Raw genomic sequence first — 25,309 nt, forward strand, 5'->3', positions numbered from 1 at the left:
CGTTCTCTGCATGCTTTTTTCTCCCAAAAAATATGTGTAAACACATAGCATTGCTAACTGGCCAGAAAAAGAAATCAGCCTGGCCAGCTTGTGCTGATTTGATCTGCAGAAATCAGCTGGTGAAGCTTTTACTGACAGGCACCTAAATATTATCTGAGTGGGGTGTAGAGATTGGGGAATTCTCACCACTTGCTTCAAACAATTCCAGGACTGTGAGGGGCAGAGCCATGGCAGATGAACTGGTGGGGAAGGGACCCTCGCTCAGTGACAGAGTACAAGGTGCAATCCTTGGGCTTCCTGCTAGGACCCAATTGCAGGTGGCATGGGGAAAATATTGTCCAAGACCTCTGGCAGCATAGTGAGCATGGGCAGAGTTGGACAAAAAGTCTGACCCTATATATGGTTACCTATATTAAGAAGTGAAGGTGTGTTTGTAATGTAGCTGTTACAAATTTTTGTTGATAAAAATGCTGGTAAATGGGTTGGTACAGGAACCAGTTCAAAAGTTGCCTACTTCAGCAATAGTTAATTGATGTCAGTATTTAACTTTATCATTTTTGCTGTATGGTTGTTTTATTGCTGCAACCCACTTTGATATATTTTTTATGACATAGCAGTACATATTTTACAGATAAAACTCTATCCCAAAGGTATTTTAACATCCCTTTAGCACTACCATATTCTACATGTTAAATATGCATTTATACCTGGGTTCTGGAACTGGTTGATATTGACCCCCTACAGTTTAGGGGTGAATAAAGAGCCAGGGGTTGAAAAGGGTATAGTAGTAGGAAATCTTAATGAGGAATAGTACAAAAGAATAATCATCATGAGCCTCAGAAATAAACAGTATGGGCATGTATCTTCCTTGCCAATGTGGAACCTTATATTTAACAAGATTTCACAATCCAACAGTATGCCAGATTTATTTTTAATTTTTGCAGTTCCTGGTAATGGTGGATGATTAATAAATGTTCATGATATTCTGGTATTTCTTGACTATATTTCATATACCTACCTAAGTATATGCAGTGGGGTTGATGCCAACTTCGTAAATTCATCAAAGGGTCAATGATCTCCTAAGCTTAGGAATTAAACATGAGAAGACATGAGCACTGAACCACTGTCATAGTACAGGTGAACTCTTTATTTACTGTGTTTGCTACTGTTTAAGATAAAACCAATTTGAGAAACTACTTTTGCCATTTTTATGGATGTTGATTGTTTACAGATAGTTGTCTTGGTGATATTGTGTCGATTGCAGTAGTCCTTGTATTACCACCCTCTTCATTGCTTTATAGAAGAAGAAGAAGAGTTTGGATTTGATATCCCGCCTTTCACTCCTTTTAAGGAGTCTCAAAGTGGCTAACATTCTCCTTTCCCTTCCTCCCCCACAACAAACACTCTGTGGGGTGAGTGGGGCTGAGAGACTTCAGAGAAGTGTGACTGGCCCAAGGTCACCCAGCAGCTGCATGTGGAGGAGCGGAGACGCGAACCCGGTTCCCCAGATTACGAGACTACCGCTCTTAACCACTACACCACACTAGCAGTTAAGCTTAGCCAGCCATGTTGGGCAGAAGATTCCTGCATCGCAGGCGGTTGGACTAGATGCCCCTCGGGATCCCTTTCCAACTCTATGCTTCCATGCACGAAACGAAGGTGTATGTATACACACCTGCTTACTGCTGACTTGCTGTTTATTGGAAATTTAATTTGTAACATTCTTTTTTTTAACCAGACTTTTGGTTGATCTGATTGACATCCTATGCCCTTTTAAAATGTGGCTCCTTTGGGGGTTGTTTTCATTTTGATTTTTTATATATTGTGGTTTTTATATTGATCTTTTCTGTGAACCTCCGGGTATAGGGTGCTATATAAATTCAATCATTATTATTAATAATAATAATAATGCAATTGCCACAAATCAAACCAACTGGGTATAGGGCGGTATATAAATTCAAATAATAATTAATAATAAAGCAATTGCCGCAAATCAAACCAACCAGTAAAGGAAGGAGGTGTGTCGGCGGTGCGGCTGCAATGCAATTCTTTATCGAAAACGAAACAAAAAGAAGAAGGATCTGAGTCAAATCTTAACTTTAAATTTTACTTCCAAAAAAGATTTCTCGAAGGCTGGGGATGTATTCCCTCAGCTTTCTTGCAATGGGCTTTAAATCGCGCAGAAATCCCTCGCAACCGCGGCTCGATCGGCCTCGCGGTTATGTTTGCCCCATTAGGGAGGGAGGTTTCGTCCCGCCAGAGTTTCGCGCGGACCTCGCTTCCGTCCCGCGCGCCCTTTCCCGGCAAATGCAAGAGCGGGAGGCCGCCGAGCGCAGAATCCTCTCGGCCCCCGTCACGTGACGCTCCCAACGTCACTCCGGCCGAGGAGAGGGAAAGACGGCGAGAGTGGGGGAAAGTTGGCCGCCATTTTTTCTCCCTCGACGGACGATGCGGCGGAGCCTTCGCCCCGCAGCCGGGCCCTCGCTGGCGCTCCTCGCGCTGCTGTACGGACCCCTGCCCGGAGCTCTGCCCTCCAAAGTCCCCGCACACGGTGAGCCCGGCGTCCCCCCTGGTTCCCGTGGGTGCGGCAGCGGGCGCTTGGGCAGGGCAGGTTCCCTCACACGTTGAGGGCCTTGGGCGGAAGTGCGCCTGCGCGCGGAGTCCCCTTCCGAACTACGACTCCCGGCAGCCTCCAGTGCGACGGACGCAGAGTGCGTAAGGGGCGTGCCAAGGAGAGTCGCGCACGTGGAGGGATGCCTCCTGGCGTGATGGAATCCTCAGCTGTTTCTTCCCGGACAGCTCTTCCTTCTACTCTCCCGATTACTGGGATCTCTTCCCAAGTTAAGCGGCCCTCGGTTTGCCGCTCTGCCTGGCTGCTGTTTTTCCTGGAGGTCGAAGCACGTGGATCTAATGTTAGGAAAAGAAGGCAGCGAAAACTCTACCCTTTTTCCTTCCTTCTGCTCCTGTCAAACTGCGCTTGATGCTATACGTGGTGGAGTTTAAGTCAAAGGGGGAAAACGCCCAAACCTGTTTGGAAGCGCACGCGATGCGAAAGTGGATTTAATTCGAGTAATTCCCCCATTTAGTAATTTTCTGAATTTTTGTTGTTGTTGTTTAGTCGTTTAGTCGTGTCCGACTCTTCGTGACCCCCTGGACCAGAGCACACCAGGCACCCCTGTCTTCCACTGCCTCCCGCAGTTTGGTCAAACTTATGCTGGTAGCTTCGAGAACACTATCCAAACATCTCGTCCTCTGTTGTCCCCTTCTCCTTGTGCCCTCCATCTTTCCCAACATCAGGGTCTTTTCCAGGGCGTCTTCTCTTCTCATGGGGTGGCCAAAGTATTGGCACCTCAGCTTCAGGATCTGTCCTTCCAGTGAGCACTCGGGGCTGATTTCCTTAAGAATGGATAGGTTTGATTTTGCAGTCCATGGGACTCTCAAGAGTCTCCTCCAGCACCATAATTCAGAAGCATCAATTCTTCGGCGATCAGCCTTCTTTATGGTCCAGCTCTCACTTCCATACATCACTACTGGGAAAACCATAGCTTTAACTATACGGACCTTTGTCGGCAAGGTGATGTCTCTATTTTCTGAATTACCATGTAACAATGCCACAGGCGCACGGTCGGTGTCGATCTCTGCCCCTAAAGTTCATATGATTGCAACATTCCTTTTCTAAGCTCTGGAAGAAAGGAGGTTTTGTTAGGTTGTCAGTGCTGCTTTGGGGCGGAAACGGTGTAAGATGTCACTTTCAGCAATTTAAGAATACACGTGAAGTGTACCAGTTCAAGCAATATTGGCTTGAAATTTAATCAGCTTTGTAAGCATATCTGACCTGTTCAGTAAGGCTGCTGTGCCCTTTTAGAAGCAAGCCACATAGGCCATTAAATCGATTTCCATAATTCATAATAATGGAAAAGTTTTAAGAAGAATTGCCTTTCCAAAAGCCTTTTATGTTCAGTTGTTGTTGTTTTAATGTAATGCTGTCTAACCATGTGAAGAAGAAGAAAAACAAGTTCTAGTTTTAATCTTGTAAACTAGATCTTGAGCATAGATGAGATTGTGATATTTCCAGGTGGGAATTCTGATTCAAGTTTTTGCAGGGTGCTGTCGCACAGACGAATTGGAATGAGATCTGCCCCTTCACCTCTGTTTAGACTTTGTTTCTCCTTTGTCATTTTGTTGCAGCAATAGAGAAACAGGCCTGGATCTGCTCTGGGACTTTTCATACTGTATTTTTATTTTTATTTAATTCTTTTTGCAGGATTGTGAAACGCTTTATCAGATTTTAGTTTAGTCTGAGTTTTTTATCTAGACCAGTGGTTCCCAATTAGGGGTCTGGGGACCTCTGGGGGTCTGTGAAATGCCCCCATGGGGTCCACAGCCCATCCCCACTAATTTTTTACATGGTAATATCACAGTTTTTATAGTCTGTGTTTTTTTGTATACCTTTGCTTATTTTTTAATATACCTTTGCTTGTTAGGGGCTACCCTAAAAAATTGCTTTGCAGAGGTAATTATCATAGAGTTATCAAAATTTGCAAAAGCAGGGGGTCTGTGGCTTGGCTTTTGAAAAATAGGAGATTCTCAGTAATTAGCCAACTGGGAACCACTGATTTAGACTTTATGCCACATTACAGTAATAATTTACATCAAGTGTTTTGTTTTGTAATGAAAAGTACTCAACTTGTTGAATTGTACTGTTATCTTTTCCCTTTCCTGTGTCTTTTTGTGTGTGTGTGTGTCTTTTATGTACTGTTATAAGAATTCTAAGGTGTCATAAATAAAACGTGTGTTCATAAGTGCACAAGGTAAACACTCATACATAAGTACCTAAGCTACATGTCTGAAATAGTATAGGAGAGCAATCCTGAAGCCATCTTGACTCTTAATGACCCCAGCTATTTCCTCTGCAGAAGAAAATACAGTTGTACCTCGGGTTACATACACTTCAGGTTACATACGCTTCAGGTTACAGACTCCGCTAACCCAGAAATAGTGCTTCAGGATAGTGCTTCAGAACTTTGCTTCAGGATGAGAACAGAAATCGTGCTCCGGCAGCATGGCAGCAGCAGGAGGCCCCATTAGCTAAAGTGGTGCTTCAGGTTAAGAACAATTTCAGGTTAAGTACGGACCTCTGGAACAAATTAAGTACTTAACCCGAGGTACCACTGTATCTTGGAAAAACCTCTCCCAATAGTTCTTTTAACTTACAGGTCCTTCAAATCCAATCAAAAGAGCACATTTTGTGTATGAATATGGGAGGTCTGTGGCCATGATTTCAGAAACTAGGTTATTTACCATTTCAAGAGGATGGCTCAAACTAGCCAGAATAAGGCAGTCAGCACACATTAGGTATCTTGACAAACAGGAGACAAGCCACACCCTCAAATTTCTGTTGTAGACTGCCTCTTTCCATGATGCTTGTGTGATGCTTTTGGGTGGTCTTTGAATAAGGGGCTGGGCAATTTCTAAGTCTTCAAAAGCTGTTATACACTGGTGTTGTGGGCCCTTCTCACCTCCTTGCAAGGGAGGGAGGACTCTGGTGCAACAGGAAAATAAAGATCTGCCTTGCTTTGACTGGTTCCTGCCTCCATCCATTCTTCTGTGACCAATAACTGTCTTAAGGGACACTGAATCCCTTGATGGAGAGTTGGGCTGCAAAAGCCAACCCCAATTTTTTCTATAACAATACCTTCCATAATATCTCTTAAAAATTGTAATGTTTTGTACTCCTTTGTTTCTGTTCATAAACATGTGCCTTTTGTAGTAAAAAGAAGAGGAAGAAACATTTGTGCAAATGGAGCCTTTCCCTTAACTTGAATTGCCTTCTGGGTGAAATTTTCAGGGAACAGTGGCAGCTGAGGTGGGAAAACTTAACAATCCTCTCTTTCCCATGTGCTGCCACCCCCTCCCCATTTAGAGAAAAAGGTTCCATACACAACAACTGGAACCTTTTCCTGAAGCTAAATTGCTGTGAGGAGCAGTTGGGAGGGAAAGGTTAATCACCTCTGCCCCCCCCCCCAAAAAAAACATTGCCAGGAGTCTGAGCAGCAATTCAGCTTAGGAAATAAAACTCCTTTGTAAGGAAGAGCAGGATATAATTTTAATAAAATTATATACACACACATTCCATTTGTGTGACTCTGACTTTTTCTCTTAAGCTTGAATGCATCTGGGGAGGGAAGAGGAAGGAGAGAAGGGGATGCATTTAAATTACTGGGTGGATGAATGTGAATGAAATTTGTATGCTACTCTGGTCCCAGTCACATTGACCTCTTATGTTTTGGCTTCTGTTATATGTTTGGCCACCATCCTGGAGGCATGCACTCTGTTAACCTCAATCAAACAAGTTGGTGTGTTCTTTTAGGCCGGCATCTGACAATAAGATTATTTAATGATTCACAGAAGCCTTCATGCTTGCATAATCTCCAACAGAAAGCAATCTGATAACAGAACTGTGTCAGATTGCACGGTTGAAACAATGGCTATATTGTATTGTTGCTGAATGCCTGCTGTGTTTTACACTGAAATACCAGTACAACTTTTTTATTTTTAGAATGCGGAAGAAGGCCTCTTGTGGATGAGACAGCAGAAGGATCTCGGATTATAGGTGGACATGATGCTCAGCTTGGGGCTTGGCCATGGCAAGTTAGTCTACAAGCTCAACCTGCTCCTGGAGAATCTTTTTACCATATATGTGGTGGATCTTTAATTAATAGCAACTCAGTGCTGACAGCAGCACACTGCATTAAAGTAAATATGTATGTATTTTTTTTGTTCTGAATCTTTTTCTGTCAGTTTTGTGCTTGAGGGACATGTATTGGTCTCTACCCACAAGGGGGGGATCTGGGAAAAAAATGTTTTAGTACTGTATATTGCCAACCCTTAACAGGGGTGTTTTGGTTCATGTGTCTTCAGCTAGCCTAATTGAACCATACCAGAGCAGGAGCCCTATAGCGTTGGCCATGGCTCAGGGGAAAGAGGAGGGAGAAAAGGAAGAGGGGAAGATTTCAGTTTTTCCTACCATTCTGAAACCTTTCCCCATTATGCCATATAATACAGTGGTGCCCCGCAAGACGAATGCCTCGCAAGACGAAAAACTCGCTAGACGAAAGGGTTTTGCGTTTTTTGAGTCGTTCCGCAAGACGAATTTCCCTATGGGCTTGCTTCGCAAGACGAAACGTCTTGCGAGTTCTTGCGAGTTTGTTTCCTTTTTCTTAAAGCCGCTAAGCCATTAATAGCCGCTAAGCCGTTAATAGCCGCTAAGCCGCTAATAGCCGTGCTTCGCAAGACGAAAAAACCGCAAGATGAAGAGACTCACAGAACGGATTAATTTCGTCTTGTGAGGCACCACTGTACTGTGGTTTTCAAGTTCAGGGCTGGTTGCCAGACATAAATCTGAACACTTAATTTAATCCAATCCGTGCAATACTTCTGTAGGACAGTCTTTACTGATGACAATTTCCATGTGGTTGCTATAGAATACATAGCTTGTCAAAAAAAAAAGTTGGGTAGATAGAACCTGCAGGCTGGCATATGTCCATGGAAACCTTCTTTCCAAAATAGCCACCAGCCATCCTCCTGAAGCACTTATTTCATGAACCATAACATCTACATAACAGTTATGTACTTAAGTTTTGGTTGTTTCCTTAATAGCTCATATAGTATTGTATAATAATGCAGTCTTATTAAAGTAATATAATTATGCTAATAATACTCAAAATAGGTACAAAAGAAGTGGAGATGTGTACCTCAAACTCTGAGTCCCCAAAAATGATATATCCACACTCCAGGAGAATCATCTGCAAGATGGACTGGAATGCCACTTTACTATAGTTATTTTTACACATTTACCTGTTTTTAATTATATGATTATGTTGTTACCCACTCTGGGACTTTATGGTGAAGGGTAAGAAAACTGGGTGGGGAGGGCAGCACAGGAAAGGAGTGTTTGTTTGTTTGTTTGTAGCTCATGGTGCCTATCTCCCAACTCTAACGATCACTTACAGTATACTTTTAAATGTTAGGGGCTTAATCAGACCATCTTGCCCTCTGAATTGACATCTTCACCATTCGACAGCTGAATTAGCCTCAACGATAGATCAGATTTCTAAACTCACACTATCTGCCCAACATCCATTTATTGAAGGTTCTTTTCTCTCTCTCGTGAGGTGGGAGTGTAAGTTGCCCAGCAGGCTATTTTTATGTACTTGTTTTGTTTTTTTAATATCCCTGTTTCACTCCCGAACTTAACCACTGAGTTCACTATTAGACAGAACAAGCAAGAAACAAAAAGCTGCAGTGTATCCTCAGTCCCTAAAAGTCCTCCTCCTGTTCAAGGTTCTATCCAGCTTGGAATAAAAACCTTATAGCCCTTTTCAGGTCTGGCTGGTAGAAGGGGGGAGTTTTCAGGAGGGAGGGCCCTCCTCATCTCCCAACCTATCTGCTGCGTTAAAAGGGTCAAGTGTAGGGAAAAACCTGTCTGAGAGAGCCACTATGAATCACAATATAGCACAATCAGCACAATACTGATCTAGGTGGACAAATAGACTGATGGTGTATGGCAGCTTAATTTCTTTCTATAGCACTCTGATCCCATAATTATAATGACATACCTACACATTTCCCTCATTGGTATTTGCATGCACAGTGAAGGCAGAAATCATTTAGCGTCACTTGAAGCTTGTCCCAAACCCATTTGGTCTTGAGCATGCCAATTCCTTCTTTTCCCCACCTCAGGTTTTCTTTTTTCTTTTCCTTCTCAGCTAAGATGTTAAGATTCTGTTAGGCCCCAAAATTCAGATTCATGTCAGGCTTTTGCTTCTTTGTCTTTGTAAATATATATTTTTTATTTAATTTAAATACTGCAGATCTAGGAAGTCCCCGAATATGCAGAAATAATCCACTTATTTTTGAGTGGCACCAATTCTCTTCCACACAGATGGGCCCTCAATAGCCCAAGTTCTAGAGAAAAAATAATGAATTGCTGTGTCAGCCCATATAGGAATAGTATCATACTGTGAGGGTATAGGCTAAATTTTCGATATGTGCCATTTTCACAGATCTGCGACACAACAGAATCACAGAAAGGCTGTCTAGATGCAGTCTGTATGCTTCTGTGACATCAGAAGCCAGTGTCAGTCCTTTAAATAACCTTCAAAGCAGGAAGGCATTTTCATTTCTGGGAGAAAGTTGAACAGTTTTTGGGGGGAGTGGTGCCTTACTAAAAACAATTTTCTCCTACTACTTCAAGCAGAGCATTGCTGCTGTCATTGGTTGTTTTGTGGGTCGCCGTGACGCTCCAAAATACCCTGACAGGAATGACATTCTGTTATGATCTTGTAGTGGTGTTTCAACTGCAGTATTGGGAAATATGGCTTATTTGGCTACTGATTGTAGCAGCTGTACACCACATGAAGCAGCTGCCCCCACCTAAACAAATTGCCCTCCTTTGGCCTACCTCCTCCACCCCACATTGACCTCCAGATCAGAATCTAGCCCACCTTAAAATGCCATTGTTAACCTCATAGTTGGATACTTAATTGCTTTTCTATCACAGCTACGCTCATTTAGGATTCAATACCTAGAAGAGAGGGGACACAGGTGGTGCTGTGGGTAAAACCTCAGTGCCTAGGACTTGCCGATCGCATGGTTGGCGGTTCGAATCCCCACGGCGGGGTGAGCTCCCGTCGTTCGGTCCCAGCTCCTGCCCACCTAGCAGTTCGAAAGCACCCCCAAGTGCAAGTAGATAAATAGGTACCGCTTTATAGCGGGAAGGTAACGGTGTTTCCGTGCACTGCGCTGGTGCTGGCTCGCCAGAGCAGCTTCGTCACGCTGGCCACATGACCCGGAAGTGTCTTCGGACAGCGTTGGCTCCCGGCCTCTTAAGCGAGATGAGCACGCAACCCCAGAGTCGGACACGACTGGCCCGTACAGGCAGGGGTACCTTTACCTTTACCTAGAAGAGAGCTTTCCAAACTGTGTGCCGCGACAAATTAATGTGCTGACTGCAGTGTGTAGGTGTGTTGCAGGGGAGCGGGTGGCGCAGTAGTCTAAACCACTGAGCCTCTTGGGCTTGCCGATTGGAAGGGTGGTGGTTCAAATCCGCAGTGGTTTGAATCCGCGTGACGGGGTGAGGTCCCATCGCTCTGTCCCAGCTTCTGCCAACCTATCAGTTTGAAAGCACACCAGCGCAAGTAGATAGTTATTGGAATTTTTCAACATAAATGTGCCATTTTAACCCTCAGCCATGCATGCTAATGTAACGTGTAACAGCTGAGAATGGGGATGCTATGAAGGGCACTTTTTCTTCATTTAAAAGCATTTCTAAAATGCTTAATATTCTAAAAACCTAAGTGGCATGCAACACAAAAACAATATCTGTATCACCAACATACTTTGGTGACCAAGAGCAACGGAATTGCAGGGGCCGGAGAACCAGCAAAATGAAAAGTACATGTAGATCAGAGCTCATCAGTGGTGCACTTTGCATGTCAACCAATTATATGAAAAAGTCACACACACACCCCAACGAACTTTTTTTGGATGTATTATCAGTAGGCTTTGCAGGAGAGCAGCCATGTTAGCCTCTTGCAGGAGAAACAGTAAGCATTGAGGCACCTTAAAGACTTCACAAGTGTTACCGGCATAAGCTTTCGTTGACTCTGGCTCATTTCTACAGATAGTGGAGCCGGTGGCTGTGTGATCTAAATCACTGAGCCTCTTGGGCTTCCCGACTGGAAAGTTGGCGGTTCAAATCCACGTGACAGGGTGAGCACCCATTGCTCTGTCCTGCCTTCTGCCAACCTAGCAGTTCAAAAGCATGCCAGTGCAAGTAGATAAATAGGTACCGCTGTGTCAAGGTAAAAAGTGTTTCTATGCACTCTGGCACTCATTATGGTCCTCCATGTGCCAGCAGCGGTTTAGTCATGCTGGCCAAATGACCCAGAAAGCAGTCTGGACAAATGCTGGCTCTCTAGGCCTGATGCAAGATGAGCATCACAACCCCGTAGTTGCCTTTGACTGGGCTTAAGTAGGGGCTGGAAAGGGTTAGCTTAACCTCCAGTGTGCTAGTAAAACTGAATTACTGTGTCGTGAAATGATGCTTGTCCAAAAAGTGTGCCACCAACTTGAAAAGTTTGAAAAGCGCTGACCTAGAAGTTCCAGTAGGATTTCTCAGCAAAAGGATTTTCACCATAGGTTCAGGTTTTAAAAGAGCCGCATATCATGAAACTTGTACCATTGTAGAGTACAAATGACACTTATCTTTTCTCTCTGTATGGCTTCCATGATTCACTATGGCATGTCCAAGGGATTGTTTACTTTGAGCAACAGGTGTATATACTGATGCATAAACTGCTTATGCAGCTCTTCCCATTCAAAAGTGCTCTGGTATAATTTCTACTCAAAAGTTCTAGTGTCAAATGCAAAATTATCTGTGCAGTTCTTTGCATTGATGGACGATCTTTCAATTACCTCCTATTTTTCTTGTCTTTTTTGCACTTTATTTTTGATTCTGAATAGAATTTCCGAATAAATTTCCATAAAACTAATATACTATTTAAATGACATAAAAAGCAAAACTCATAGGCTAGCTTTTATGAAGAGTGAGCCATGACAAGATTCCAAGTTCATAGTTTGAGTAGAGTTCCTGAAGGGGAATGATTGCATGTATGTTGACCCGGTTTTGCTGTTGCTCTCAAATTTTAAAGTCTGAAATAGGAACTTCTGCACTAATTATTTACTCTAGAAGGGATTTTATTCTGTCCTAGGAGTCCAGAATCTTGGAGGGCAGTGATTGGCTTGCATCATCTGTATAAACCCCACTCTCGTACTGTAATACAGAAGGTCAGCACTATCACAATCCATTCTGACTTTGAATGGGGCACCTTTGAAAATGATGTTGCCTTGTTTCATCTTGCCAAGTCTGTCAAGTACAATGACTATATTCAGCCCATCTGCTTACCTGACACTCCTCCTCTCCTGTCTCATGAGACCTCGTGTTACATAAGTGGATGGGGAAGCACATATGAACATGGTAAATCTTTTATTTTTCCTTTAAACTTTTGTTACTAGTGAGAATTAAGTTATCTCCAGCTGCATACTTAGCTGGAAAGTAAGTCCCATTGAAGCAGTTCAACTTATTTCATACATGGGGAGAACATGGATCTTCAGATCAGTGGCACTGCCATGAGCACATACATAGCTCCATAGTATGGCAACCTTTTCCTGGCTGACTTAGAACACTTTCGGATTTCCCCAAAAGCTTTTCCTGTACCTACGGGTGCTTCTGGATTGCTGTTATTGCAGGATCAGTGTTCTTCATGTCTGCAAGTATTTTGTAGGTTCCTCTGGATGTCATTATCCCAATGGCAGCTTGTATTTTCCTCATTTAATCCAGATTTCTAGTATTTCTAAGTGGAATCTGAGGATAAAGGCACAATACATGACTCAATATATAATGAGTCATTTTTGTGGCAAGGAGGAGTAGATGCTGGTCTATTCTACAAAAAAATATGCCAGTTATTCAGATACTCAATTACTCTGGCTTTTGCTCTGACCAAACCTGTGCAAACATCATAATTCTCATATTGTGCACCAAACTAACCTGGCTAATTTGTAAACCTGGCTAATTTGTAAACTGTTTGAACTACCATGCATAATATAGTGATAGCCATAATAAAATCTTTATAATATGTATAGCAGTTCAAACAGTTTACAACTGGCCAAAGCAAATAATGTGACAGTGAATCTACTGAATTTACATCTGTTTGCCAAGCCATAATGACATCTTATTGCACAGTAGACACTACTACTAACACTCTCAGTGGTGGGATCTAAATTCAATGTACTATCTTTACACATAGCCACACTCATTAAACAATTGCACTACTGGAAAAATGAAAAGAAAATTGAGTTCTGCATTAGTTTCTTAAAAGTACACACCGTAACTCTTGAACCTTAGTTTAGCAACTAATGTAGATTATGCATGGAGAATGGGGGTCTGGTGCAGTAGGCTTAAGAAAGATGTACTGACCCAAGAGCTACTAATATCCCTGTTGTCCTGTACATTCCAGATTATTAAACAACAAATTAGCATACTTCCACCTTTGTCTTGTGTTTTCATTATAGGCAAAGCTGTACGTATATTACAAGAAGCTCAAGTCAACATTATTCCACAGCAAATCTGTAACAAATTTGATTGGTATGCTGGGGCAGTATCATTGAATATGCTTTGTGCTGGTACTGAAAACGGGAGTGTCGATAGCTGCCAGGTAAAATTCCATTTGAAAAACATATTGGCGAAACCTCCAGCCATGTGGTTGCTAAGTCAAACTTTACTACCTGGTAGTAACACAATTATATGTCAGTGTAACACCATAGTCAGTTCCAGAAACATACAAATTTGTTCATGTTCATGTGCTAAAACATTTATTATTTACAATAGTGCATAAGTATCCCTTATACACTGAACAAAAATAATAAAAAGTTCCCCCTTGCAAGTATACACTTGAAAAGACAAAAGGAGAATTGGAGAAAAAGTGGAACTAGGGTTGCCATATTTCAAAAAGTAAAAGCCAGGACACCATGAAAGTTGTTGAGGCTTTTTTAGGAAGAACCCCCCCCCAAAATGAGCTTTTAAAAAGGAAAACCCAGAAATTGTTGCACTTTTTTAAAGACAAACCCCAAAGTTGTTTTGTTGAGCTTTTTGTGTGTGACAAAAACACCAAAAGAATTGCGATTTTTCATATGGCAGCCCTAGTGGAACTAGATTTCTAATACAGATTTCAAGGAATGTGCAAATCTGGGCATACTTCCAGCTGAAGTAAAAAAGCCTTCACCGTGATTTTTAATAACTTGTTTACCTCAGTAAAGACTGCTAAGGGGTGGGGTAGGGGATAAAAGCGGAGGAACTTTATAGAATAGTCAGAGTGTGTTCATTTTCTTCCATTCAGAACACTTGGACCACATTAGTTGCTTTCAAAATAGAGAGTGAGGAATGTTCTTCTCAACACCTGTGTACATAATGCCTTGTTACGAGAGCAAAAACTGGATGGAGCGCCATGCGCACTTCAATGCGTAGAGTAAATTTCTCATCAGGCTTACTGAGCTTGTAGCTGGAATTCCCAGAATAGGCATTACCAATTTTTTGTAAGTGACATAGTTATGGTTAGTGCTGTTCCACAAAGTCCAGCTTTCCCACATCCATCTTTCCTAGCAATCTATTTTTCTTTTGATAACTTTTGTTTATAGTTACTTATTAGTAGCATTTAGTCTGTCGCTCAACACTGCCAAAGCTCTCTGGGAGGCTTACATGGAAGGCATAGCTCAGACTTACTGAATTCTATCCAGTGCTGTGTGAGTAGAGTTCCACTCACAAACAGGACTTCCACTTCCTCTCCTCCCCTGCAATGCCCAAAATCGGTTTGGTTTTTCAACCCTCCAGAACTGTTTCTGAGGGTGCACACGGAAGGGAAAGGAAGTTCCACTGTGTGCATGGAAGCCTATTGCACCCGTAAAGCTCCAGCATTAGATACAGCCCCTACTATCATAATTTCTATGCACGCTACATCTCCAGAATACCTTCAGCAGCACTCAAGTTGTCTTCTTTATTTTTTATCCTCCAGGGAGACAGTGGTGGTCCTCTGATGTGTTCTTTCCTAGATGACAAGTATTATCTGGTAGGAATCACCAGCAGTGGTGTTGGTTGTGGCCGACCACAATTACCGGGAGTCTATATCCGTGCCGCAAATTACAGAAGTTGGATTGATTCACATGTATCTGACAACAAAACCACCACTGTGAGCATTCAGTTTGTCCTGATCTTTTCAACTGCTGGATGGGTAACTTTCCACCTCATTTTCTAAAACAGGCAAACTTCTACTCCACTGAACTAGAATAATCTCGAATTGTTTTCTGAATTTACTTCTTTTTCTTGACAAATGTGTTTTAGCCAAATTCATTGATCTGGATTCAGGCATTAAGATCCCGTTGAAATCAAAGTGTAGTTTGTCCCATGGATTTAATTGGGAATGAAAAGTGACACACAGAGCAACCCAAACTGGACTTAGAAACAGCAGTGGAGTGACAAATATGTTGCCACATCAAAAGTCCTGCTGACTCATGCTGACCAAGGCAGATGTTGGGGAGGGGAGGGATATTTTTTGCTGTGCCAGCTCCAGTCTGATATAGCTGAGAGGCCTTGAATATCAAACCTCTCAGGGAGTCTGTGGGACTTTGGGTCCAACAGACCCAAAGCTGCCAGGACCCTGACTCTACCCTGCAATGCCTGTTTTGTGGCTGCTAGCTACCACTGGCAGTAACTTTTTGAACGATTCTGGGGCATCTGCAAAGCAACCCCCATCCCATGGCAACCCCCATCCCATGGCAGAGAGGCGATTACATTTCATCCAGTCCCCATCAACGTGTGTTTATGTAAGGGATTGTGTTATTAGTTTGCATCCAGTCCTTTATTTTTAAACAACCTATATGCTTTGTATTTTTATTATTATTTACTGAATTTATATACTGCCCTATACCCAGACACCTCAGTGTGGCTCACAGAACAAAATAAGATTCAAATATATTATTTCACCCTTAATTTTAAAATATGAACCCGAAAGGCAGTTAACATGTGTGATTTACATTGCAACCATCACACTCTTCAAAATGGGCTAACAGGCATGCTCTGAAAACAGTCACTGAGCATATGATACAAACATATTTTTATTAATGTTTAAGCAGAGGACTCATAATTTGTGGAATTCAAATCTTACCCATTTTTTTATTATTCTAGAAAAAATGTACATGACAGTTGCCTAACAAACAATGCCATACAATTATACCGTGCTTGATAATAAATTTTGCAGTTGAATGTCAACCTATTTGAAACCCAGGTGTAGTATTTATGGGAATCCTTCACTTTCCGTTGCTGGTGCCCAACTTAAAGATGGGGCGTGGGGGGTGTGGTGAATATTATTCACCTGGGCGTGGGGGGTGAGGTGAATATTATTCACTCTGGGCGGCTTCCAACAGAATATAAAAACGTAATAAAATGTCAAACATTAAAAACTTCCCGATACACCTGTGTCCCTGGAAGAGATAAGAAAACAGCCATGTGTTGAACCCTGAGTCAGTCCCTTTTACAGGAACATAGCATTTTGAATACAGGCTTGCTCTTTTGATACAAAGGAGGACAAAAAGTGCTGTGGCATAGTACTGTAGAATTATTCTGTTTTGTTACCATCTCTATACAGCAGCCTAAAGTACAGTGTGTGCTTCTGAACATGACAAGAGCTTAAGAGTGCATTCCCATGCTTGGTCCAGTAATGAATGTTAGATAAAACAAAGAAACACCTATATGCCAGAATACTGTTTCTGGAGTGGAAAGGCGGCAAAAAGGAAAGCTCAATCTGTTGCGTTTCTGCCTCTCAGCTTGTTAATGGCACAGTAAACCTGCCACAAAATGAAACAGGAAACCGAAGTTCAAACTCCTGCTAAGTTACGAATCTCCATTATAGATACCTTGGATCACCATGTACAAATCTCTTTCCTACCTCACATGACTGGAGGGGGGGGTACATACAGTTGGTATTGTGAAGATCTATAAATAAGAGTTAAGTCCCCCCCCCCCAAAAAAGCTGCTTCAGAAGTATTGGGAGGGGGTGAACAGGCGGTTTCCGTCCTCCAGTACAGCATGCGAGGTGACCCCGAAGGTTGTGATCAGGGAAATGAATGGAAATAGCCTTCCCTCCCTCCAGCAAGGCGCTGCCACCGGCTCCCGACACCTCCGCCGACGGGAGGGGAGACCCATTTTGCAGAGGGACAAGTCGCGACACCCGCCGACTGGGAGCGAAGGCTGAGGCGCCAACGCGCAGGCGCCGCCGTCGGAAAAACGTAGCGCGCGGCTGTCACGTGACGCTCAGCCGGGCAGCGCGGGAAAAAAGCGGGAGAAGACTCGCCGCCCGCCATTTTGTGTACTTGACAGACGATGCGACGTCTTCGTGCGCCGGCTGCTGGCTGGCTGGCGCTGCTCCTGCTGCTGGGCGAGGCCGCCGGCGAGAACCCCTCGCCCGGGATCTCGCTAGAGAGTGAGCCCGGCTTCGCTTGGCGTTGGACGGCGGAACCCGCGGGCACATTCTCACGTGTCAGGTTCTCACGTGTCAGGCACGCCCTTCGAGGCTGGGGCTGGAGGGAGGCTGCTAGTGGCCTCCGGTGTTAGGGGCTTCCCCTCCCGTGAGAACCGCCCATAAGGAACGAGGCTAGGGGAGGGGGCTGCTCAATGAGACCCTCGGCTGCCATCGGAAAAATAGGCCAAGGAGAATGAGGGGGTTCGGTTTCTATCCTATTGGAGCAAGCAAAATTACCTGCAGTGTTTTAGGGGTGGGGTGGGGAAATAAAAAATTATTTAGAACCAACCCTTGAATTAATTTGTAGCCTTATGAGGCTTTGCCCTCGGGTGGGAAAAATATTGCGCCCGGGAAAGGGAAGTGGGAGTCAACAGACACTCAAGGAATAGTTTCGGAGAAAAAGGTTTTATTTCTACCATCCATGAACTGGTAGAAGGAGCAAGTGTGATAAGTCACAAAAAGCATGCACGAAGTTCACAGTCCTGTGCACAAGCATATATACCCCTTTCCAGTTCCCTCCTCCTTTCTCCAGAGTCCTGCCCATGAGTTCCTCTGAGCATGAACAGAAAGCTGTCTTGGGACTATTGTGGACTCTTGCCAGGAAAGGAGGGGTGAGAAGCCTTGGGTTCACCTTGTTCAGATGTGTTGCAACTAGAATGAGATAAGATTCATTTCCCAGGCCTGCTATGAACAGAGCCTATTCATTAGCCTTTAAAAGTAACATTTTGCCTTTTGCCACAGCATCTTGTGAGAAAAGCAGAGACAAGCAGAGAAAAGCTGTTTTGGATTTTTTAGAAGACAAAAGGAGTTTTGGACAGTTTTGAGGCCTGGTGTGATTATTGAAGCCTGGGGTGATTTCAGACAGGATTTGGGTATTCTGTCCCTTCAATTGACTGGAAGGTAAAGGGCCACTAGACGGTTAAGTCCAGTCAAAGGCAACTATGGAGTCTATTGATTATGGGACTATTGACTGGAGGGACACAGGTGGTGCTGTGGTCTAAGCCTCTTGGGCTTGCTGATCAGAAGGTCAGCGGTTCAAATCCATGCGATGAAGTGAGCTCCCGTTGCTCTGTCCCAGCTCCTGCCAACCTAGCAGTTCGGAAGCACGCCAGTGCAAGTAGATAAATAGGTACCGCTGTCACGGGAAGATAAACGTTTCTGTACGCTCTGGTTTCCGTCACGGTGTCCCATTGCACCAGAAGCGGTTTAGTCATGCTGGTCACATGAACTGGACAGCTGGCTGTGGACCAACACTGGCTCCCTCGGCCTGAAAGCCAGATGAGCACTGCACCCCATAGTTGCTTTTGGTTGGACTTATCTGTCCAGGTGTCCCTTACCTTTTCCTTTTTTTACCTAATTGACTGGAAACAAGGCTAGATCCTTTTATGGAGAGCACCTTCGAGAGAAGGAATGAGCTGCCCACATACAAAACAGGAACAGTCTTAGATTTCTTGATGCCCCTTGTCCGTCCACCCTCAGAAAGGGGGAGAGGAAAATCATGAACTCTGGATCTTTCCTTGGAACTAGGATCTTACTCAATTTAGAACATGTGATTTTTACCCATCTTCTTGCAGGTTTAGGTGCCCTGTTGGGGTAAAAAAAGAGAGCATCTTACAATAGTCGTATAATGTAGTCTTCTGTTAACATAGGTTAAAATCAGTGATATTGCAGAGGCTGGCTTTGGTTTGCAACCCAACAATACAGTATAACCAGGGTTATTTTCCCCCACACTGTGAATGTTTCAGGTTTGCATAATGTCTCCATCAGGTGTTCTGGGTATCCCCAACAATTCAAGGAATGTACTAGTGCACAAACACAAGTCCTTGCATAAATGGAAAGATGCAAACCAATTGCTGGATTGCATCTCACCAATATAAATTTTGATATTTAGAATGTGGAACCAGGCCACTTGTAGATGAGACCACAGAGGAAGAACGGATTGTAGGTGGACATGACGCTGAACTTGGAAGATGGCCTTGGCAAGTTAGTCTTCAAGTTCACCATACTAATGGAAGATACCTTCATGTATGTGCTGGATCTTTAATTGATTATGACTCCGTGCTAACAGCAGCACACTGCATTCAAAACAGGTATATATTCAGATCTTTATATATTCAATCTTTTTTCTGTGTCTGGTGTGAGAAAAGTATATGGATCAAATATAAGTATATGGACTTACTGAATGTTTTTTGTATGTGTATCCATACATGTGGCTCTTTATCTTATTTCAGCTTTTTGCAAGGCCAGGTGATTTGTAGTGTTATAGCTATATTATGGATATCTGTCAGAGAAAACCCTCTCAAACACACGGAAGAGGCAAAAACGAAGCAAAAGAGAAACCACAAAGACAGTGGTATATAGAATAAGGACCCCCCCCCCTTTACCCATAGAAAAAAGGAATCTGCCAACCTGACCAGAGGCAGGGCAGAACTGGAGGGTAGAATGGCTCCTAATCCTGGAAGAGGCAAAAGACTTGAAATGCTTTGCCTATCTGTTCCAGAGGGAGGATCCATCCTATTCACTGAATGTCCCCCAGTCCACTCCAACAAATTTCTGAATATAATTCCCCCCTGGGATAATGCGCATCATAAAATCAACTCCCTGCAAAAAAGGCACAAACAGGAAAGGAAATAACATTGCTCTATTTACAGACACAATTGTCATTGTGGCATTCCAAGCAATGCCATAGCTACGGAGGGGCTAGCCCCCAGAGGGGTGCCATTGTGTGCCAAACTCTGTCTTTGACCTGGGTGAAATAAAGCCTAGTTTTGCCCAATTCCAAGTTAGTTGAACTGAATTGAAACTCTTGTTGAGCATGTTTTGAGCTTGCTCTGACTAGTGTTACCTATCTGTATATCTGTTTGGAATGTAAGATTTGCTGGATATGTTGCTTTTATTATATCTCTTTCATTCTTTTGGTGTTTGATGAGTCTAGCTTCATGTTTATTTTTGAACAGATGGTGAAGCAAGACACAAAATTCATTGCTCTGAAGTTGCAATCCTAGCTTAATGATTGACTCTGCAAGGGCTTTCATTTTGTCCTAGGACAACACCAGAGCTTTGGAGAGCTGTGTTTGGCTTGCGTCGACTTTATGGAGACAAGATTCATTCTGTAAACAGCCAGGTGATGAAAATCATGCCCCACTGTCGTTATGATGCAAGAAATCACGTAAACGATATTGCCTTGTTTAAATTAAGCCAGGTTATCACATACAATGACTATATTCAGCCCATCTGTTTACCTAGCACCCCTCTTCTCCTGAGTGACAGGAACCCATGTTATATAAGTGGATGGGGATTGACAAAAGAGAATGGTAAATATTTCCTTTTCCTTTTATTTTTTATTTATTGACTTCATATACCGCCCTATACCTGAAGGTCTCAGGGCGGTTCACAGAACAAAATCAGAATATAAAACCCATATATATATATATATATATATATATATATATATAGTTTCAACTAATTTGTTATTGAGAGTGAGAATTAGTTTGGTGATCTTAGAATACCTCCTTGCTGTGAATACATTGGGACTATTTCACATTACTCGGAAGGAAACCCAGGTTTCCCAACAAGTATACACTCAGTAGGTGTTCATGGCCAAAACAAATAAACTGACAATGAGCAGAAGAAACTTAGGACCACAACATATGCACATTTCACATACAGTGGTACCTTGGTTCTCAAACTTAATCCATTCCGGGAGTCCGTTCCAAAACCAAGGCACGCTTTCCCATAGAAAGTAGTGCAAAATGAATTAATCCATTCCAGACTTCTAAAAACAACCCCTAAAACAGCAATTTAATATGAATTTTACTATCTAACGAGACCATTGATCCATAAAATGAAAGCAATAATCAATGTACTGTACTATAAAATAAATAAGACAGTATTGTAGATGATAAAAAGGAAAATTTAATTTTTTTCTTCCCTGCACTGATGATAGTCAGGATGGGGGGCTTTTATCAATTTCCGCAGTCATACAAACAATCAATCAATCAATCAATCAATCAATAGCTGAATTGGGTTCCACACAGTCACAAAAACAAATTAACCAAAAAAGCCTCAAAAACAAAAACACAAAATAAATAGCAAAAACAAAAGCACCAAACTTAATCCGTTCCGGAAGTTTGACTTCCGAAATGTTCGAAAACCAAGGCACAGCTTCTGATTGGTACAGGTGCCCTGGAAACAATAGCCGACAGCCGCATCGGACATTCAGCTTCCAAAAACAGTTTGAAAACTGGAACAGTTACTTACCGGTTTTTGGAGTTTGAGAACCAAGATGTTTGAGAACCAAGGTACCACTGTACTTGATCTCAGCTTTACACACTGTGACCAGGGGGACTAGACAGGGGGGTGGGGCAGCCTTGCTTATCAGTGTCCTGGAGACTTGTGAGAACCTCCAGAACCCTTGTGTGACTCAGAGCCCAGTAAGAAAGGTGGAGGACTTAAAAGCTCTTTCCACAAAGGGTTTTCCTGCCACAGAAATAGTTTTTAAGCCCTCTGCCTTGCATTCTGGGCTCTGGGAAGGTTGCTTGACATCCCACATAACCCCTCACATAACTTGTGGTCCTATTGTAATTAATTTTATTACAACTTAGTACGCTGCTGCCATGACTTCTAACCCTACCCATGGTGATGCCTAAACTCATTGCACCATCGTTAAGCCCAGCCATTCAGATTGCTCATTTAAAGGTTGCACCACTAGAAAATTTAAAGGAGAATGCAGCACACTCAAAGATAAATGGGGTTGCATCTACAGCTGAGAGTATACATTGAAAGTAGATGAATAAATGATTAATTTAATTTGGAATATGCAGAAAATATAAAATAAAAATTTAAGGGGGGAAGGAAGTCGAGTTTTGAAATGTTAAATTGATTGTAAAATTATTGAAATGTATAAGATTGAAAATCATAAATAAAAAATATTTTTTTAAAAAAGGAATTGTATCTACAGCTCTGTATTCACCTAGGGTCAGTGTACCAAAATTCATCACGTCTCCAAGATGGTGGAATGACTTTTGAGCTCCGTTTTAGCAATTGACATAGGTTCTCTGCACTTTAATGGGGATGTGGCTGCGGTGCATGAGGCTTAAGAAAGTTACTTTGGACCAATAGATGTCAACAGCCATCATTTTTGCATATTGTTCAATATGTTACAGAATGTTAAACGGAGGCATACTACCAGCTGTATTTTATGTATTCATTATAGGTACACCAAGTTATATATTACAAGAAGCTGAAATAAAAGTTTTTCCACACGAAGTCTGTAATAGTTACGATTGGTATAATGGACGACTATCAAGGAATCAGCTTTGTGCTGGCTCTGAAAGTGGACATGTTGACGCTTGCCTGGTAAAATGAAGATAATTCTGTTTCAAAACAAATTGAAGAAACATGTTGTCTTGTTGTTGGTAGCTCAAATATCATTACTGGATGAGGGTAACACCGGTCACAGTACTACCAAAGCAGTTGGAAAATTAATAGAAATAAGTTGCTGTTTCTTCATTTGATGAAATGGTCTCATTGACACATCACAGTAAAATTCAAGCAATACCATAATTTCATGTGCCTAATATTGATTTGAGATTGCATGCGGCATAATTCCAGTTAAGATATAGAACTTGTTACCACTATTTTCTTTTTGGGTCCTTTTTTGGCTCACTGAAATATACTAGTAACTGAGAAATGAGAGTGGGGACTTTTGAGTTTACTTTAGAAAGAAAAGTGGAGCATACATTTCAAAACATAAAATAAATGAAAGAAGAGCTATTCATAAAAATTCAGGGTATTCACTTATTTCCACTTTGCTTCCCTCCAAAACAGAATTTGGCAACAGAGGGTGAGGCAAGAATTGTAATAAAAACATGGCTCTTGTTATGGTAGCTAACATTAAATGGAATATCATGTACAGTACTATTATTGTATGACTAGCTTGATGTCTAGAATTCCTCTCCCCACCTGCCCCAAATGATCACATTTTTAAAGTGGCCTACCTGTTGGTACTCAAGAGTGGGTGGCGCTGTGGTCTAAACCACAGAGCCTAGGGCTTGCCGATCAGAAGGTCAGCGGTTCGAATCCCCATGATGGGGTGAGCTCCCGTTGCTCGGTCCCTGCTCCTGCCAACCTAGTAGTTCGAAAGCACATCAAAGTGCAAGTAGATAAATAGGTACCACTCCGGCGGGAAGGTAAACGGCATTTCCATGCGCTTCTCTGGTTTGCCAGAAGCGACTTAGTCATGCTCGCCACATGACCTGGAAACTGTATGCCGGCTCCCTGGGCCAGTAAAGCGAGATGAGTGCCGCAACCCTAGAGTCGTCCACGACTGGACCTAACGGTCAGGGGTCCCTTTACCTTACCTGTTGGTAGTGCTGTTGAGCCACAAAGGAAGATTACCCAATTCATTATTTCCAGACTCATCCTTATTTCCTAGCAATGAGTATATTCTCTTGATGATTTCTGAGAGGTAAAACTCAAAACGATTGTATCTCAATCCCTCTGCATGTGAAACCTTCCGAATACTGTCAACAACACTTAGATTGTCTTCTTTATTTTTCATTTTCCAGGGAGACAGTGGTGGTCCTCTGATGTGTTATTTGCCAGATGATGACAAGTTTTATCTGGTAGGAATCACCAGCTTTGGTATTGGCTGTGGTCGACCAAAATTACCAGGAATCTATATACATGCAGCTAATTACAGAAGTTGGATAGATTCACGCCTACTTGGCAAAACCTCCATTGTGAGCATTCCATGTGTTCTGATTTTTTCAACTGTGGTGTGGGTAACCATTCATCTTGTTCTGTGAACAGGCAAACTCTGCTTCCATTGCACTTTTAAACTCAATTATTTCCTCCTGCAAATCTTTACCAAAATGCAATATTTAACAGTTACTATGCTTTATAATCTACTTTGAATTGACAAATTCAAAAACAAGTTTTATCTGCAAAGATGTAAACCCAGAAGCACTGTTCATTTAATTTCCTTTATGAATCGCTTCTCATAAAGCTTCCCAAAGCGATTTCACAATAAAAAATAAGTATATATAGACTGGTTTATCCTTGCCTCCCCTTGTTATGCTGCTTCCATCATCCTCCTGGAAAAAAAACCCCTGCTCTTTAGTGTTCAATTGGAGCGAACAGGAATCTGGGTTTCCCCCAGATTGCCATTTGTTCTGATATATCACTAAAGAGCGGGTTTTCCCTTGGAAAGGGGAAAACTCCAGTCAAGCGGGAAACTGCCAGGACTTGGGCTTTCTAGGCACAGCACATGCAGAATTTACATATATGTATATTTTACATTTTTTGATGGGTGGGGTATAAATAATAAAATCATTATTATTATGTACAATTTTAAAAGCTACAGTAGTGAGATCAGTGGTAGCTAATAAATAAGTTGCCTGTGTTTAGGACCAAGCTTTATCAGTACAAGGTAGACTGGTTTGTTGAGTGATACATTATTGTTTCAGTGTTTTATCACACACCGTTGTAATTTATTGTTTAATACTGATGTGAACTGTTCACAAGTGCTTTATCAGCTGCGGAAAAGTGGCATATAAATCTTGAAACAAATAGCTCTCATTCTACCATAAGTCCTTCTTCCTAGTGTGCTCTAGTAGTTAAGAGACATGGGTTGAAATCCCCACTTGGTTATGAAGCTCATGGGGTAACCTTGGGCCAGTCACGAACTCTCATCCTAAACTGTTTCATAGGGTTATTGTGATAATATTTGGGGGGGGGGGACAATGTACAATGCACACCATGGGAAAAGTTACAAAGAGTGCTGTAGAATTACAATACTGTACTGTGCTTCAGTTGGCCAGATGCAAAGCCAACCTTGCATGAGTTTTACACACACCCCAAACACTGAGTTGATTCAGAACTAAATCCTTTTAAGATACGCTTTCCCCCGCCCTCACTGCATAATGGTCGCCTATAAGAGGCAATCGTAGGAGGGCACTTGTGTTGCTCTTACACAAGCATTGTCCAGTCCTGACACTAAGGTCTAACTCTGAGGGCCTTCTGACGGTTCCCTCACTGCGAGAAGGGAGGTTACAGGGAACCAGGCAAGAAGAGGGCCTTCTCAGTAGTGGCACCCACCCTGTGGAACACCCTCCCATCAGATGTCAAGGAAATAAACAACTACTGGTACCTGACCTTTAGAAGACATCTGAAGG

General features: G+C 42.5%; 1 protein-coding gene and 1 long non-coding RNA gene across 2 annotated transcripts; one reads left to right on the forward strand and one right to left on the reverse strand.

Annotated features, from left to right (window-relative positions):
• Nucleotides 1-1,947: 1,947 nt before the first annotated feature.
• Nucleotides 1,948-24,706, forward strand: LOC308472083 (transmembrane protease serine 9-like). The gene is made up of 10 exons (XM_080996571.1): nt 1,948-2,551; nt 6,560-6,764; nt 11,775-12,040; nt 13,135-13,277; nt 14,631-14,867; nt 18,878-18,908; nt 19,024-19,222; nt 20,178-20,446; nt 22,348-22,490; nt 23,702-24,706. Exons 1-10 carry the CDS (start codon nt 2,449-2,451, stop codon nt 23,939-23,941), a joined length of 1,836 nt encoding a protein of 611 aa, XP_080852697.1. The 5' UTR covers nt 1,948-2,448; the 3' UTR covers nt 23,942-24,706.
• Nucleotides 8,910-11,765, reverse strand: LOC308471904. The gene is made up of 2 exons (XR_013983209.1): nt 9,962-11,765; nt 8,910-9,586 (listed from the first exon to the last, which is right to left on the reverse strand). It is a non-coding gene; the product is annotated as an uncharacterized lncRNA (long non-coding RNA).
• Nucleotides 24,707-25,309: the final 603 nt, after the last annotated feature.

This window comes from Podarcis pityusensis (genome assembly GCF_964106645.2).
Source record: "Podarcis pityusensis genome assembly, chromosome: 2".
NCBI classification, from domain to species: domain Eukaryota; kingdom Metazoa; phylum Chordata; class Lepidosauria; order Squamata; family Lacertidae; genus Podarcis; species Podarcis pityusensis.

What these genes read in the sequence shown, in the direction of transcription:
- LOC308472083 (XM_080996571.1), top strand. Translation starts at nt 2,449, where the DNA reads ATGCGGCGGAGCCTTCGCCCCGCAGCCGGGCCCTCGCTGGCGCTCCTC. An exon ending in GGGAAGCACATATGAACATG is followed by an intron (nt 12,041 to 13,134) that starts GTAAATCTTTTA and finishes TTTTCATTATAG; the next exon opens with GCAAAGCTGTACGTATATTA. An exon ending in GGGATTGACAAAAGAGAATG is followed by an intron (nt 20,447 to 22,347) that starts GTAAATATTTCC and finishes TATTCATTATAG; the next exon opens with GTACACCAAGTTATATATTA.